This window comes from Molothrus ater, chromosome 5 (genome assembly GCF_012460135.2).
Source record: "Molothrus ater isolate BHLD 08-10-18 breed brown headed cowbird chromosome 5, BPBGC_Mater_1.1, whole genome shotgun sequence".
In the NCBI taxonomy this organism is placed as follows: domain Eukaryota; kingdom Metazoa; phylum Chordata; class Aves; order Passeriformes; family Icteridae; genus Molothrus; species Molothrus ater.
This window is the reverse complement of record NC_050482.2, coordinates 9,738,340-9,757,271: the sequence shown is the minus strand read 5'-3', so window position 1 is coordinate 9,757,271 and position 18,932 is coordinate 9,738,340. Positions and strand designations below refer to the sequence as shown.

Sequence of the window (18,932 nt, the reverse complement as noted above, 5' to 3'; positions counted from 1 at the left end):
TCTATGCCCAGACCAGGAGACTGCCAAAAAAGATTTGCATTAATATATGTAAACATTAAACCACAAACAGCACTGTAAAGGGCATATTTCAGTAGTTCTTTGCTAGCTGTCTTCCAAAATATTCTGCATATAGTGTTTACAATAGGATTATATCAAGCAACCAGCTACACACATGGGACAGGATGCCTGGACCTCTGAACTCTGCTTCTACTCCAGAACCAGCATTCTAATTAGGCTACAAAGAAGGAATTTAGAAACACTGCACAACCATCTGTCTAGGAAAAGCAAAGCTTAGCTGGGATTGAAACTGGCAAGGGACATCAAGGGCAACAAGAATAGTTTCTATGCTAAATATGCAAGGAAAGGTCTGGACAACAAAAACATGGGCCCACTAATAAACAGGGTGGATATGGCACAGTTGCTATAAAGAACATCTGAGCACCCTGGGCTATTTAAAAGGCCCATAGCCAGTAGATGTGAGCCCATTAGTTATTAGACTGCATCTACCACCCTGCATCCTGTGTCATTCTCCCAGTACCAAAACAAGGGTGACAAACAGCAGAAAGCTCAGTAAAAAGCAATAAAGATGGTTACAAGCTAGAAAAACTCCCTTGTAAGGAGAAGATGAGAGAAAGAGGCTTGTTCAGTATGCAGAAATCTGCTTTTCAGGAAACTAACAGAAACCGAAGGAGGAAACCATTGAGAAGACAGAGCCAGGCACTTCAAAGTGATACCCACTGAGAGGACAAGAAACTGCAGACTGAGGTTTAAACTGAATATATGGAGAACTTTTTTCACCCTGAGGACTTTGAAGAACTGGAACAAGTTGTCCAGAGATTTCATGCAGCCTTTGTTAATGGAGGCTTTCAAAACTAGATATTGAAGTCCTGAGCAACCTGGTGTGGTTTGTGGACCCTAGTTTGGACAGAAGGTTGGACTAGATGAACTACTGATGTACCTTCTAACCTCAGTCATTCTGTACCTGCAATTTAAATGTTTGTGTTACTTGTCTACCATCCCATGTCCCACCTGTTCTGCTTGCCCTGTTCAGATGCTGTTGCAGCGCACACCTCAGCAATGAGATCTTGCTGTTGCACTCAACACCCTTATTTACAGAGCCTGATCATGTTGGCTGCTGACAGAATTCAGTAGCATCACCACTAAGGCAAATGGAAGCACAAATGATCAATGTATATTAGCACTGACTCAGACTCCTGGTCATCTTGTTGATTTATTCAGGTTCAGAATCTATAGAGACACAGGTAGTCTTCAAAGGGCAACTTCAAAATTTATGCCTTCAGTATTGCTTCAATATGCCATTCCTCCAAATTTCACCTCCAAACTCTAATATTTTTCTCCTTCTTGAAATAATATGCATAGACTAAAACCACTTTTAATATATTTGCTTATATGAAACCTGCTCTGTTGTCTTAAAAAACAACTCCCCCTCTTCTCAAATAATTGCCCATTTAGAAAATGGGCAAGACTTTAAAAGTATTGGGGAATCATTTAACTGCCTAGGACACATTTTCTGAATTTCACCATAGCAATTATGGGGGTGTGACTAAGGTTTCTAATCACAAACCAATTACATATTTTCAAAACTTCTACATCTACTCACAAAGAAACAGAGAAGTACCATGAAAAACCAGCATGCATAACTTCAAGTGATTGTACCAGATTAGTCACCTTCTTAAAAGATTTCATACATCATCATGGTTTTACTCAGGAAGAACAAAATTTGTCACCTATTTTCTTAAAAGGCTTTCTCTTTCTTTTTGAAAAGTTCAATCAAATGAATGGAGCTCCTCATAGAATAAGTCACTCCTTCAAAGGAGTGGGACACAGCAGGACCCTACCCATAACCAGAGGACTGAAGTTGTTCAGATTACTCATGTGAAAGCTCTTTACTTGCAAGACTAAGGCTTGAACTGTAAGTTTCTGAGATTTCCTGAAAATCCTTCCAAGCCTGGTGAAGTAATGTTCAGGGTTCTAATGCCATATCTTTGAACATATCTGGAAATAACTACTAATGAGAGCCGAAGTTTCTCTCTTAGCTAATCAGTTTAGAAGATGAAGTTCTAAAATCCTAAATGCCACTATGAAAATATATCCCCACAGACAGAAAGCAAGCACTGGATCTGGTATTTAGTTCTGCTTCTGAAGGCTGACTTATTTCAGTCACATCAGTCAGACAACACTATTTGCTAAAACCAAGAAACATCTATTGATTTGAACAGTTGCTACATGATGCTGATTGAGCAATGCCAGGCTATCTGAAATCAGAGTCATTTCCATCAACTCTTGAGAAATAAATCAAGGAAAATAGCATTTATGTTACCTATTTGATTAATTTTGAAACTCCTTTCATCTAAAAGACATCACTGTTTTGTAACTCCTTCTCTTATCTCCCCTTCCACATTACTTCAGTCAGCTCAACAGGACTATGCTGACAGGCAACTTGTCACAAGAGTAGGTGCTGTGGAACTCCCGCATAGGCAAAGGACATCTCCTTCCCATGAAACAATAAATGGAGAAGAAATTACTTGTGCTGTGCCTTTGCTTTCCATTCATACACACTCCATAACTAAACTCTTCTAGTTTGCAGGCTGTTGGTTCCATAAATTTTCCACCTGTGATGAAGAATGAAAGCCACTGCAAAAGTTAAGGCAATTCTCCCGGTGAGCACCCTCCAGACATTACTTACAGACTCAACTTTCCCTTTTAGTAGCTTCCTGTGTGAAGAAATTTTAAAAACTGGATAGTGTGAGGAAAGTCTGTCCTCAAGAATTGAGTTTGTGGACTTCATAGCTTTTAAACTCCACTGAGACCAGGGGCAAAATAAAATCGATTAATTGAATTGATCAACTTGTAACTGATCACTGAAATCCATCCCTGTGACTGAACCTCCATGATTTTGTGTCTTTATTTTTGCAGGTTGTGCATAATTCCAACATACACTGCTTTCACTTGCCTCATTTAGAATTACACTGGAGTGCTCATATGGGGTCCAAATCAAAATCCTTAGAAAAATGGACCTCCTGTATTCTCCTATGCACAAGGTCTTACTTGATTTTATTCTTCTCATGTATAGATAAACCTTCAAGATTAAGCATCCAAGCATTTAGTAGATCAGACTCCCAGCCTTTTTGACTGAACAATGAAAAAAGTTTCATCAAAGTTAAAAAGAAGTAGTGATAAACTAAGATAATGATTCAGTCTTCATTGGAAACCAAATGGCTCACAAAAGATACATATAAGTCTTTGAACAAATCACTTGCAATGAATCTTTGCATTTCCCTACATTTATCCCATAAAATGTATTCTAACCACCATAAAATCCAATATGCAAAAATATACACACCATCTGCAGATACATAAGGAAGTTAAATCCAGCATGAATCTATGCATTTGAATCCCTAAATACTTCCATTATGTTTTATGATGTTAATAATAGACAGCATAGGGACTGAAGCCCAAAACTAAATCATGACTGAGATCACGTAGAGCCCATCTTTTTAATACTTGCACAGAAATAATTCCATCTGCCATATTCTGCCATGCTAAAGAACTGGCTTCTGGTTTGGTACATTCAGGAGATATAAGGAATATAACTGCAAGGAAATACACTTTTCTTAACTGGACTTATTAGTTTTTATTGCACTAACTTGCAAATCATCGTATTTTTGTCAGAACCTTCTTTCCACTTGCCTTGTTTCATTTCTCTTAATGTTTTAAAAAATGGATCTTACTTTTTGGTAGTTAAATGTGACAGTCACATAAATAGTTAAATATGTTTAACTTCACAATCAAGTGAAAAACAGGCAATAAGAAAGACTGCTTTAAATGTCTGAAAATAAAAGGTAGAGAGAAGAGAATGATACTATAGCAGTGCTAGTTTTACAAACACAAAATTCAAGATGTATCTCTTCTCAGACAGATTTAGTACAGCAGACTTGAAGTCAAGTGCAGAGAAATAAGTGATGCCAAGCAAACGGCAGATGAGAATTGTCAGCAGAAATAAATATTTTTATGTGAACAGAAACTGTACACATAAGGTACATTCAAAAATGTGAAAGGCCTTAGAAGGTGTGCCAGGGGAATGACCAGTTTCTAACCAGCACCTGACCCTATTCTATCAGCAAGCACACATTTTGTACTTAAAAATTCCAAGTATCACCTTCTTAAAACTCTGTCAATCTACTGACTTGTGTAAAAAAGATTCCAATGCATAAAGAGAGGAACCTGTGCAGATGAAACTGAATTGCCATTGCAAGGACATCTTGATTTCTCCTGTTTTTTACTACAGATATACAAACTTTAGTACTGAAAGGAACTAAATACTTTTCAGTCCATTGTTCAGTGATTTCTCACAGACTATGAAGTCATTTTTTTTGTCTATGTAGGTAATAAGAAACTAATTAAAAGGGATATTAATACCCTGCAATGCACACAGAATTAATCCAAGTCATAAGGACAGAGCATGTGAACTGGAATAAAGCAAACAGAAGGGAAAAAGCCATCAAAGAAATGCAATCACTATCATAGCTTCAGACTCAGAAACAAAATTAGAGTAAATTTTCCTTGACATGCTCAGAAAATTATATTCTGTATGCTAATGAAGACCGACCCAAACATTGCACCCTGATTCCTGTTATAATTATAATATATCAATAATTGTTTGCTACTAATAATGAATTTATATTATCTCCTCTAGTATAATTTCATTCTAGTGATAATACATCATTTCTGATGTCATATCCCTGGACCTAAAAGAAAAATGACTACTTATTTTTGAATAGCAAGTTAAGACCAAGAAATATATTTGCTTGTATAGAATTATTAATTCTATATGGACAAGCCATCTAAACAGAATTTAGAGAGCATGAAACACCTAATAAATCCTATTGGAACATAGGGATTAACTGTTTTCATATGCATAGAGGTTCAGAAAATAGATCATTACCGAAAAAATTTTCATTTCAGCATGCTTCAAAGCTCTGCAAATTACAGGGTGTTTTTAAAGCCTTACACTTTACAAAATGCATCCACTGATTCCAGATACAACAACAGAAGTTCTGCACCTGGACAACCAGCTACTAAGTATTGAAGTTACCCCATTAACCCTAAAGTTTTTTTCTCCTCCACTGCTTGGAGCAAAAAGAGACACTTAAAAAATGAAAATCATTAATGTAAAAGGTGACAAGACAAAGGAGACCCATAGTTAATGGAAGATAATTTTAAATACAAATAACACTTTCAGCATGTACAGAAAGGAAGCTGATTTAGGAAGAGGAGACAGTGGAAAGTGACATTTATCTAAACTGATTCAAATATAAACATTCCAGACATACAGATCAGGTTCAAAGTTCAACTCTTGGAACATCCTATGAAACTTAACTTGGAGATTCTGTCCTAACCATTCCTTTCCTTCAAAACAGTATCTATACCTTTTGCTGTTGAACCTGTTAATAAAACTTGGAGAAGTCAATGCACACCTGCCATGGAGAAGATCTGCTAGGACATATTTTGTAGATATATCACAGTAATCCAAACTTAGCACTTTATAGAACCTCTGTCTGTGTCAAGTTCACTGATGTACAGTGACTAATGGCCAGTTTAAAGTTAGTATTCCTTAGCATGGACTGATTCCTTCCTCTGGACCCCATAACTTTGCCTAACCTGCATAAGCTGTGTTTACAGCAAAGTGCTTCACCTCACCCTGCTGCCATGGTGCTGAAGACACCACACACGTATTCTGTGCCCTTGAGCATGGTATGAAAATAAGGGGAGGCACTGACCAAAAGCCAGGCTTAAATACTTGCAACATCCTGGGCTGTCTTAGTGAGGAGCCTAGCTAGCACATCTTGGAGGTGATTATTCCCCTGTTCTCTGTACTGCTGGGAGAGCTCTTAGTCTAGTTCTTGACTTCCCAGTAAAACAGAGACATGGAAATACTGGAGCAAGTCCAGTAAAGGGTCATGAAGATGACTAAGGGTCTGAAGCATCAGTCATATAAGGAGAAGCTGAGAGAGCTGGAAATGGGGAAAAAAAAGGAGCCTACAGAGAAGGCTCAGGAAGGTTGCCTCAATGTGTGCAAATAGCTGAGGGGAGAGTTAAAAAAAGATAAAAACAGTCTCCTCAATGGTATCCAATGAACAGAAAAAAAATTCAAATTAACAAAAATTCAAATACTAAGCATTTAATTTATTCATTTAAGTTTGCTTGAATTCAATTCCTTTAAATAAATATTATTTTAACAAAATACTTATAAAGAAAAAAAAGGAAAGTGGCCAATGATTGTCTAAAAAGGTTGTGGATTCTCCAAGTCAGGAACCAATCAAACCCTAACTGGCCCCAAGAACTGCTTCAACTGACCCTGCTTTGGGCAGGGATTTGGACAGGATTGTCTACTCTGATTTGTAGGTAGAGAGAGTTTCACCTTGCCCTTTACAGGTACTAAAGACCTACCAATCCTTACAGCATCAAATATAACTTCATTTTATCCTGGAAAGATAACAAGGACTAAACTCAAAAGAGCTTAAGGAACTCATCAGGGAAAGTGCATCACACCTTAGACCAACACCTGGAACAGGCAAATTTACCACATCAAAGCTGAAGCTTTCTTGACTCCAGTTACCAATAGCATAGAGAATAAAGCAAGGGGAAGGATGAGTATGAATTTCACTGACATCGCTAATTATGTTTGTAACTAATTGTAAAACATTACGTATTCAAACATAAGTTCCTAAAGCTAAAATGTGCATTCATTGCACTTCATGAAAAATACATTGACCAGATTTGTCATTTGAAAGGTGACAGAGCAGTAACACAATTCTTATAGGTCTAGAGAAGAAGCAGCACAGTTAAAGTATTCAAATGGATGACAAATCAAATGAGAGATCATGTTTTGATCAGGAGATCCTTCTGCTGATAGGAGATACAGAAGAAAAACAGTACTGCTCTTCCTCTTTAGAGGTCTGGCATAACAGTGTAAATTGAGTCCCAGATATACTGGGCACATGACTTCAAAACTTCACTGCACAGCACATTGCAAGTGTTCTTGGCTACAAGTGTCAGGAAAAAAACAGAAGTGCATTGTGTGTCAGCACAAAGGTGCACAGAGAGAAGCTCATGAAAGCAGTTTAGTCCTCTTTAACTTGTTCTGTAATGAGACTTTCTCAGTCTTACAAATGTCATACCATGACATCAACCTTGAGCCACATAAAGTAGAAAATACATAGTGCTTAAAAAACATCTAAGCAGAGTTTGATTTTATTCTGAGCTTTTCCCTTTCCATAGGTAAAGTTAAACTTTACAAAAATCAAAATACTTTTAGAGGTAGTGAGAAACTTTAATTTAATATCCACTTCTGACTTTTAAAGAAAAATAGAAAATTCGCCTATGAAACACCAAAAAAAAGAGCCAGAAGGTAGAATATGTTTAAACTTTACTGTTTTAGCCAATTTTCAGTGTCAGACTGACCTTTGAGAAAAAAAATATTTAGTGCACATTTCAAAACAAAACTATTTTAGAAATAACAGGTATTTCAAACACTCCAGTCTTTTTCCTCCTGTAATTCAAAAGCAAGAAGAGAGCATCTGAAGTTGGGTATGTGCCCAGGCTGGTTCTCTTGCACTATGTCAAAGTTCAATGTTTCAGTGAAAATTGCCATGGAATAGATGTGGGTAAAAAACATTTATGCAGAAATTTAAGAGTTGGTGTGTTGGTTTGGGGGAGGGTGAGGAACAAGCATATCTGACAGCTTACCTAGACAGTAAAGGACCTAACATCCTGCTCTAAATGTACAAAAATATAGTTATTAACTAATATCCTGAGGACCATAGCTAAGAGTTTGTCAGCAATCAGAAAGAAATACACCTTCTTCTTCTTATATGAAAGGAAAGATGCAAAACTTAAGATCACTTAACAAAGTGGAACCTCAAAAAAATCAGATATTTGTACTGACATATAATGGTGAGGATCAGAGTTATGTCAACATCTTCAGCGATTATGAGAATGCCATTGTAAAACCAAACAAAAAAAAAAAAATCATCACAATAGTATACTCCTTTTGGATGCCAGGAAAATGGTCAGAAATCCCTCCAAAATATTAAAATATTATAACTACATCTGCAGTCTTTAGCACAATTATCAAGGTAACTACAAAAAGTAACTGAAAAAGTAAAAACATGCATTAAAATAGTATGCATAAGGACAAGATTTCATATGTTCAATTTCTAATCTCTGTACATGACAGCTGGACCATTTCCAATCTGAAGGCTGTTTGCTAAGGAAAAAAAGAGGAAAAACAAAAATAAAACCCAACAACAACAAAGAAATTTACTAAACTAGAAATACTAAAAACAGAAGACCACCAGATGGTCTTTCAGTCTTGTCCTTAGAAGCCTAAGTTACCTCACTGTCTGAGTGATTTCATTAACCTCTAAAACACAGGTGGAAAACCAATACACCTCATCATTCTTCTCAGTGAGTGTTCTGGTCTAATACAACCTACTCTTACTTTTTTTTTTTTTCCTAGGGATGCAAAAATAGATATTTTTCCCCCTTTCCCCCCAGTTCAACAGCATTTTGTGTAAAATTCAGCCAGAGCAGTTCAGCAGCAGCTAATCCCCCTCCTCAACATCAGTCTGTGGCCTCCTGTTTCAAATGCTGCCAGACAGCATCTCCAGCAGCTTACAGGCATGAATCTAATCGCCTTTCCACTACTACATAATGGCTTAGGTTCCCCTCAGCCTCCATCCTTACTCTTAGTAATACTGCAGAAATCAATTTAATAGAGACATAACATTCAATCTAAAGTCACATTTGTTCTCATTCTGGTCCACTGAACTATTTGTTTTTCAGCAAAATAAAAATAATTACTGTCTCTTTAAATGACACAATCTTTTCATTTACTCACAGAGAAATATTAATGTGTAGAATACAAACAGAAATCAGGCAAATGCCCCCTCTTGCTCATTTCATCTTTTCCCATACATCTGAATTTTTATTTTTACAGCTGGCCACACATCTTGCAAACAGTTAAAATTAGTTGCAAAATTACTTTGATTACACTCATGCCATCCCGTTAAGTCTAAAATCACCCCACAGTAGTGGCAAACAAGGGATTTTATAGAATTTATTTGTGTGAAGTGTTGACCTTTCTTTACCAATATGCTGCTGTGGTGTGACAACATTTGACTTTTGGTCAGCGGAAACATGACATGAAAATTTAACAAATGCAGGAATTGGAGCTTAACTTCTTTAACATAAATAGCCTTGTTCTTCAATAAATGAGACCACAAAATGTATGCAAATATTTAAATTGAAAGTATATTGCCTTGTCAGAATATTATTAAATACTACAATATCTATCTGTCCTGTTATACTCAATCACAGTGACAAATATTCAGGGAAAAATATCCTGGTTTTAGACACATAAAATCCTCTGATATTTTTCAAAATGCTATGATTACATTTTTTCCTTGGAAGAACACCACCTTTTCATAGTCTTGGAATATTAAAAAAAATTCATTTGAAGCTCCCCTCTATTAGGGAATCCATCAGAACACCAAAACCACATGAAGGTTCTTACAAAAAGCTAAATGCTTTATATTTTCATGGTCACACAACTTCTGACAGTGTTTCCACATATCATCAATGTGCTCAGAAAGTATAGAATGCCATACCTGGCCACCAAAAAACCCCCAAAATTAAGGCACTTAACATACAGCAGATTTTGTCTGTTTGCTTAAGATAATCTGGAAGTGGATCACTGGGTCTTATATCGACATTAACTAAAACTCACAGCAATAGTTAAAGTCTCTAAAGTATGTATTTTTTGTATCTCAATAAAGCATGACCAAAAAGGGATAATGCTGTAATGGAAAAGAAAAACATTAAATACCTTTATCTCAAGAAATAAATTCTCTTTAAATTACTATTATAATGTTGAGTAGAAAAATTCAAAAAGCTGATACCAGCTTAGCTTTCAAAGGACTTCTTCCTCATTCAATAATGGGACACCAACCAAATTTCTAATGAAGTAACAGAGAAGAAAATCACCTGGCTCAAGGCCAGGTCAGTAATTTTCCTGATAATCTGTTTTACATTTTTGACTCCAGCTTGACTGTCTCTAACAGACATAGTCTCTAAACTATCTGCACAGGAGAAAAATAAACCACACACAAAAATCAGCACTGGAAGCTCTGCATTAATCACTCACCTAAGAATTTCATCTTTCAGAACTGCAAAGGCATCAAGATGGAATAAATGTATATAAGTAAAGAACTCATTGCAAATTAATTCCAAGTGGATGAAAAATAGGCAGATAGACAGGAGCTGTGTGTGCCAGCAGCAGTGCTGCTGCAGACATCCCTTTGGATTTCACACCATCAGTGGCCATTACCAACATTAATAAAAGCCATCTGGCCTTACATGGATTTATGTCTATATCTCATTGTTGGTTTCAATGGAGTTCCTTGTTCAGAGCAGTTATTTGGAAACTTTTTGAGACTAGAATAAAGGAAACAATAGCAAGCAATTAATCATGGTAATAGTCTTTCCAAAGGTCACGCTATTACTTTGAGCAATGAGACCAATCTTCACTCCTTGAATTTAATTTCAGGGAGAAAAAACAAAACCTAATTTTATGGTCATAAATACTGAAAGGGAAAATCAACAAGAATGTAATCTTGTAACTCATGCCTTGACTAATAACCACAGAGATCTCAGACGCTTTGCTTTCAAATATTTTCCCAAGATCACATTCAGAAATAACCCCTCAAAACGTCACTGCCAAAAAAATGAAACTGCATTAGTGTATAATTTGCTCTGGACCAAGCAGCCCCACTGAACTGCAATACACCAGTTCAGAGAAAGTTGTGAGAAAGTAAGGATGTTTTCATTCCCCCTCTACAATGGAATGGATGCTGGAGAATTCAAACAAAACCATCGCAGACATCTACTGAATAGGTTATTTGGATGCAGTGGTTCACCTTGTTGAACCTTAAGTGCAGAATCATGGGGTCTTGGAGGAAATTGGGAGACAAGAATCTTGATTGTACTATGGCAGAAACAGGCTTGAGATGACAATGAGAATCCTGAAGTCACATGTGTATTTGCAGGTCTGTATTTTGCATATAAAACCATTGAAGAAGAAATAAACTTGGCAAACCACCACCACATCACACTTGACCATGATCAGGCTTTATTCTTGTAATTAATTATTTAAGTAGCTGTAGTGATATGCTTAATGCCAGGCAGTACTGCCTCTGGTTGAACTAATCTCAAAGACACACCAAAATCAGACCCCACAACACAAAAGGTTTCCACATCTGGACTTCAAAGGGGTTTAAACAGAAGTGAGACACTGCCCAAAAGGAACAGCTCAAGACGTGCAGAAGACACGAGTTCAGGCCTCTGTAAAATCATCAGGCCAAAGCAGGGTTTTTTGGAACAGGTTTAGCTGAGGCATCAGAGAAGGACATGAGCTCCTAACAACCTTCCAAGTATCTGTCTGTATTGAAGCACTTAAATGCCTCTGCAAATGTGAAACACCAAAATGTAACTTTGTTGAAGAAGCTTAAGCTCTTCAACCTTATTTAAAAAGTGAATTCAGGCATTAAATTTTTTAAAAAAATATTTATCTGTGTTCAATTTTGACTACATCATCCATCAAAGAGTCATTCCATATTAGCCCTTCTATTTCCATATTAGCCCTTCTATTCTGTATATATACACAATATATGTGCTTTATAGGCAAAATGGAAGAGGTGAGTCATTCTGCTATGAAAAATATTTCCATTTCAATATTTTTGTCTGTCATGCATATTGAATAAGTTAAAAAGAAAAGTAAGATACCTAATTAGGAGTGAGATTAATTTCATTCTGACAGTCAAGAAATACAGTGGGGTTTTTATCATCTAACATGCACTCTGTTTTTCAATGCCAGATTTTATCTTTCAAAGTAATAATTAGCAGTAGTTTTAATATTTTCTCAATTATAAAGAATTATCATTTAATGGATAAAATTTCCATAAATGTTAAGAAGTACATTGTGTTAGCCTATTATGTTCTGTATTATTTAGTTACTTTATTAAACAGTAATAGCATTCACTTTCTTACAATCAAAATTTTAAAAGGTGCTTTAAGGGGAGAGGGAAGAAGCAGAGAAGATAAATTATGCAACTGAAAGGAGTGATTGTTTTTCTCTTTGTCTCTTTAGTGCAAATTCTTCTTCACTATGTTTCCCAGACACCATCTGTTTCCCAAACAACACATCACCAAACATAAGAGAGAAGATAGGAGCTCCTTACAGGAGCTAAACCTGCCAGTTTGCAGAGCAGTCTGAGCTTTTTCAAGCAGGAAATACATGACAGTACAGAGCTGTTAATTAATTAAAGATAGGCAATGGGTGTCACCTCAGATGGTGCAGTACATTATTTTAGGGATTTTCATTAGAATAAGACATGGATTATTACTTTTTAATGTTACTGCACACTGTTTTGAAAAGTCCAAAGCACATTTGGGCATTTAACAGCAGGGTTTGATTCACTTAGATAAGGTTTGGGGGTTTTTAAATATTATTTTTTAAAGCCTGATTTTGAAGTTTGAGTATAAGGGCACACTTACTCAGGCCCTCAGTCCATTTAAAATATCAGTGAAGTCTTGGAAAAACAGAATCTAGGAGAATTATTTACACTGGTTGCTCATCCACCCATGCCAGTTGCCTTTCTGCAGGATTTTGGGAGGAGGTAGAAAAACACAAGATGTATCCAGGTACATGACGCCATGCCACCACCCTTCATCTCCAGAGAGACTTATATCAGTTCCAAAATGCTATTTACTGCTACTTCTAGAAGTTCATACTGGAAGAGCAAGGTACCCATTTTTCACCTGGTTATGATATGGAGTTTAATGATGGCACTGTGCTTACTTTAGAAAAAAAAATAATTCAAATTTTTTATTTTCCTTCTCTCCATAGTCTGTGGGAACAAGAAAAAAATTATTTAGTAAAGTCTCATAAGTAGGAGTGGCAAAATGAGTTATCAGAAAAACACTTAAATTCTTTTGGCAAGTGATACAACTATTTATAAAACAGAGATATATAAGAATATAGATTGGACAGAAACCATCAAGTTTTATAGATTCCTGTAATCATATCCACAAAGACAAAATTATATCACACAGAATACATGTGTCATAATAAACATATTAAGAAATATCACCGTAAAATTGTTTATACTATGTATTGTGATCATATCTCTAACAGATTATATCTTTTTCAAACAACAAATCCTTACCAAGTCAGAGATATGATGTGTCTCCTGCCCTTCCCCAGTTCTCCCTGACTTCAGCATCATTCCAAACTTTTCTTCCCTTTCCGTAGCCCCAGTAATTTATTTCACACATGGAGCATTCTTTACTTCCCAGTGCCTTTCCAGGTAATTTTATAGCTATCAGTAGGCTAAAAAGTGCTTCTGTTGTTCTCCTGGTGGTTCTATTAAATTAAATCCATTAGTATGGTCACATACACACACTTCACATTTTCAACTCTTTCTGCTCATAACGTGATTCTCTTAAGATGTTATCCTTCATATTGCCCACGTAGAACCTAAAAATCTTATTTTTCCTTAGTTTTGCTTTTAAACCATCTTTTTTTTTTTTACATTTTATTACTGCATTAATTTATCACAGGTTCTACATTCCTGACCTCAACATATTTAATTACATTATAGACAACCATCTTTGCTCCTGCTCAATATTCTGAACAGTTCACTGAGTTTTAAATGCACAAAATGGTCGTTGCCACACATTTCATTTCTGGCTTCAGCAGTTGTGATCTTGTGCTTTGTTACTAAAAATAGAGCTGCTTCCAACTACCTGAGCTGAAAAGCTAATTACAGAGCTGGTAAACAGTTCTCCTCCCCATTGAGCAAATGGCAGAATAAGGAGTCTGCTAATGCACTAGGGCTCCCATGGTCCTGTGGGTCTCTGAAATCTATCAAGTGTCATTTATTTAATCATTTGTGGCTGTTTGCATCATGGATAAATTACCATTTAAGTAAATAACTGTTTGACTGTTGTAGCAACAAATCAGGGAGAAAAAGAACAATCAGCTCATTTTAAGAAAATGTATTCTGGCCTAATTCTCTGCTTGCAAAAATCAAAACAATTTCACTGAAGTAAGTAGCATATTGTTGATTTTGACTAGGTAAGAGTTTAGTTACGTTTTCTGCAGTAGAGGGGTTATTAGAGGACTGACTGTTTGCAGCAGCTTAAAGACTTTTTTGATAGTTATTTCTGTCACATACAGACAAGAACAAACAACTGCCACTGTAAGAAAGCACTTTCTTCCCTTAAAAGTACTCTCAGCCCAGCCTGCAGTACAGCAGCACATTGGCTGGAAAAAATTCCCTGCTGAGACATCTGAAGGTAGAAGTGCCCATGGGGTTTAGCTGCTCCTCTGCATTTGACAACGAAACACTGGTTTCCCTGTTCCATTGGACTGATCCTTATCATGTAGCCTAATAACAAGCTTTGTTGGCAACAAGAGTTCAGCCATCACTCAGTCAATAAAACTTCACTCATTTTCAGCCATTACTGAGGGAACAAAATGTAGACAACACATAAGCAACTGTCAGAATAACTGTGATACAGCTGCAGGCCCAAAGCAAAACTAAGATTATGTTTAAGATGCCGTATATTTATTCATCCAAAATCACTTCTGGGGCCAAGATAGCATATAGCTTCTGGAATTACATTTTTTATCTGAATATGCACAGTATAGGAATAAAAGAACTAGGTAGAAAGCCACCAGAAAGATCAATTTTAAAAAGCATTTCTATTTCTCCTTCCTAAGTCCCAAAGAAAGAGACAAGTAAATAAAACCTCCAAGACAGCACTGAACACATTAGAAGAATTTGGTGGACAAAAAGAGTATGCAAGTGAGCATAAACTATTTGCTCATCATCATGGTTCTGTCATGTAAAAGGTATATACTATATACAGTGCATCCAGGGACAGAATTGCTATCTGACCATAAATACATTATTTACACAGCACATTGGGAGATGAAACTATGAGCTCCCTGTTCTGTCTGTCCAATCTTTATGAAAAGGAGAGTCAGGATGCTCTCAGCCAAGTAAACCACCCCCTATTGTGAAGGAAAAGTACATTGCCACTTTCTAGCAAAAGTAAGTGGAAAAAAGAAGGCAAGACAGAAAATGTGGACAGAGGTGGAAATGTGTAGTAAAAGGAAGAAAAATATGCAAGCAGCAGCCAAAAGAGAAACAAAGAAAGGCATGAGGAAGTTAGACTAAGGAAAATTATTCATATTTCAAGCTCTGGATATTTTAAAGAGCAGAATCAGAGGGAATCTTCTAAAAAAACAGTGATGGAAAAACAGAAACAGAGTATCAGCCTTCTCATCTTAACCAGAAGAAACCAAGGTAACATGTCTGCACACCAAAGGCAGTCCCACAACATCACAACTAAGCCAACACTGAAGAAGACAAGTCATGCACCAGGACTTGAGTAGCTGTCATTTGAGCAATGTTTCACCAGAACTGACACATCTTGTTTCCATGGTCCTCTGTGTATGCATACTACAGAGCCCCTAGAGAAAGTCATAAGCATCTTTCACAATTAAATCCATATAATTGTGTGTGTGTGTATTCCCAGACTTGGATAATGATGGAGTGTGTGTGTTTGATGGTATTCAGTGCATAAACAATGTTAAAAATCAAGTGAACCCCAATTTTCAATCCCTGATCAATCTTCTTCCTGCAGTTTCAGACATTTCTTTCTGACCTAAATGACCCAAAATGCATTAGACAACATATTCATGTGTTGGATAAAATGTGCTCATTATGTTAGAAAAAAGACCTCTCAAATGACAGTATATTCCAGAAAATAATACACAAAGAAAGGCATATGCAAACATCATAAGCAGTATTTTCCCTGCAATATGCTATTTCTTCTCACATTTATTCTCACCTTAAGACAGAGATATGATATCCTTTAACCCTGGCAGTCATTTGTCATTTATTTATTCAGATTTCAAAGGCAGAACACCAGCTGCCACAGTCCTCATGTGCTGCACAGACCAGCTTAAACACTTCAACTACTCACAAGTATTTTCAGTTGGTCTGCTTCTGTTGAATTAAACTTGCCAGATTCATAGGGCAAATAAGATGTGCCTCCACCTTTCCATTAAGCTAGGATAAAATTTCCAATCCCCTTGTAAAAAAAAATTACATGGAGGAAGGAAAGATAAAAACATGCAATGCAAGGAAATTGTTGAAAATAAGTTGTGTAATTCTTTTAAATATGAGTAGCTGTCTCAGGCAATCACAAAAAAAGCACTTTCAAAGTGACAGTCTTTAATGAATGAAGTAACTTTGTGAGCCTTGTATTGTTCTTGCCAAAAAATTACATCTTTCACCACACAGGTATCACTCAAACTTCAACCTTCCTAATGAATTCATTAGCATATGCAAAGACTCCAGAGCCAGAATGAGATTGATAGAATAAATTTATCATGTATTAACAGGAGGGAAGGGCAATAACTAAGCATTAACACATTTCTTCATTCAAGAGTTTTCTGGATCAGAGGCACTGGTTAAAGAAGCACAGATTAGGAGACAACTCTGAGGTATAAGAAAAAGCTTATAACAGACAAAATACAGTAGTTTGCTGTGTCATAGTAGCACCAGTTTCAAATGAGTTCATAACCACATCTGCTTATGTCTCAAAACCCTAGCAACCACCTCTACCAGACCTCCTTAATACACCAAAAATTCATCAGTGCTATCTGACAAGTGACAAAGTTTCATACAACACAAATACTTAATTTTAAAAGACTTCAGATGATGAAATGCTCAATAAAATTTCTAAACAATTCAAAAGCTAAAAACCAGCTATTTATGTCTCCACAGCACAGGGAACCTGTAAGTAGGAACACAGGGCAAATATAGATTCCATCACCTTACCTCAGCTATGTGCGGCATTGGGTTAAATCCACAGAGATTGCACACAACTTTCTTGCACTCAGTACAGGTGTTAAAGTTGGGGGGATCCTTAGAACCAATATTTAGTGCAGTTTTACAAAGAGGACAAGACATTTCAGGTTGGCTAGCTTTCTCTGGTTCCAACATCCCATCGGGTTTCTTAGCTTCAGCAGCTTGAGGCTTACTATCTTTAGCCAAACCAGGTTTCTTTTCTAAATCAGATCCTTTAGTTAAAACACTATCCACTTTCGATGGCTCTGATTTTTCAGGAGGCTTGGCTTCTTTCTTTATAGGAACAGCTTTTGGAAGAGGCTGAGCCTGAGCAGCCTCTTTGGGGGCTGCTTGAGGGGCTGGAGGCTGTGGTGGAGGCTGGGGCTGCTTCGCTGCAGGACCAGGCGGAGGGGGGCCCGATGGCTGAGACCCTGTCTGACCTGCTGTGGAAATTAAATTTGAGGCCTGGCTGAAGAATGAAGCTCCAAATCCAAAGAGTTTCCCAGTAACTGTTTCTTGTGGTGTTGTAGGCTGAGGCTTAGGGGCATCAGTGATGCCTCCCAGATTAAGGCTGAAGCGCCTTGATTGCTCTGGAGTTTTCTGAGGTGGCTGGGGCTGAGGTGCAGGCTGTGCTGGCACTGGCTTGGCTCCTGCCCCTGCCTGTGGGCCCTTGGGAGCTGGTTTTGTATCAGGCTTTGGGGCTGCTTTTGTTGGTAACTTTTTAGGCTCATCTTTTGCTTGCGTTGGCTCAACAGGCTTTTTAGCATCTAGTCTAGCCCCAGGCTGAGATGCAAGCTTGGGATCTGACTTCTGCCGGGACACTTGTGGAACAGGTTTGGAATCTGGTTTATCCCCAGCTGGATGTGTGTCCTGGGATGGCTTTGCAAGCTCAGGCTTTGGGGAGTCAGTCACTTTCTGCTGAGTTGGTGGTCTGGGGCCTGCCAAATCCTGCTTCTGCTCTGGCGCTACAGAGGTAGATACAGTGTCTGCCGTGGGCTTCTGTACACTGGGTTGTTTTTGCTTATCTTCAGCCTGTGTTGGCTTGACTTGATCAGATTTTGGAGTGGCATCTATTTGCTGGGAAATTTCAGTGGGTTCTGCACGGGGTTGTTTTGATTTTACAGGAGGAGACCCAGGCAGGGGTGTTTGCTTTTTTTGTGGAGGAGGTTTTTTCGAATCTGCTGACTGTGAAGGATCAGGTTTTGGAGTTACATCTTTCTTTTGAACAGGCTGTGGCTGCGGAGATGGTTTAGCTGTTGAAGGTGGAATGGGTGTCTTCTGTTTGGGTGCAAGTGGCTGTGGCCCAGGACCATGACCTGGTCCTAGGTCACCTCCCAATGTTCTTTGCATCTGGCAGTTTAAACAGAGCCATTCATTGATCTGAAAAAAAAAAAGGCAATTATAACTAAGATAAGACAAAGTTAATAAAATAAACATAATAATAAGTTAATAAGTTATTCTAATATAGGACTTGCTCCAATATTTTAAAATTCTGTGTAAAAAGGGAGAAATACCACTAATAATGTTTTGCAATTAACATGCACAGCTGATTATTTTCATTCTTCTCCACATCGCTGTGAGTCAAGCTATCACTGAGCCCATGATTCTAATGGCTTCACATTCAGTTTACACAAAGCTGAATACTGGAGGATGAAAACCCAGCAGAATGAAAAAAATGCATTGGAATTTCATGGGACCCAATGAGTCATTTACAGCAATGATTTGCCAGAATAATGACAAATACTGCTAAAATAGTTTAACACATCAAGTCTGCTGACAGAAAACAATAATCAGAATTATTAAAACACAGTAAATGCATAATTATCTTTAAGCATACATCTATCAAGCTCTTAATGCAGCTTATGCTTTTGGTAATGGTTTAAATTACAGAGCACAGGTATTGGCAGTACATATGTATCCAATGAA

General features: G+C 37.2%; 1 protein-coding gene across 1 annotated transcript in view; it reads right to left on the bottom strand.

The window, feature by feature from the left end:
- Nucleotides 1–18,932, bottom strand: part of PCLO (piccolo presynaptic cytomatrix protein) — a 323,756-nt gene that overhangs the window by 286,055 nt on the left and 18,769 nt on the right. Inside the window, 1 exon segment of the mRNA XM_054514979.1 lies at nucleotides 16,998–18,386. Within this exon segment, the coding sequence (XP_054370954.1) occupies nucleotides 16,998–18,386 (1,389 nt within the window).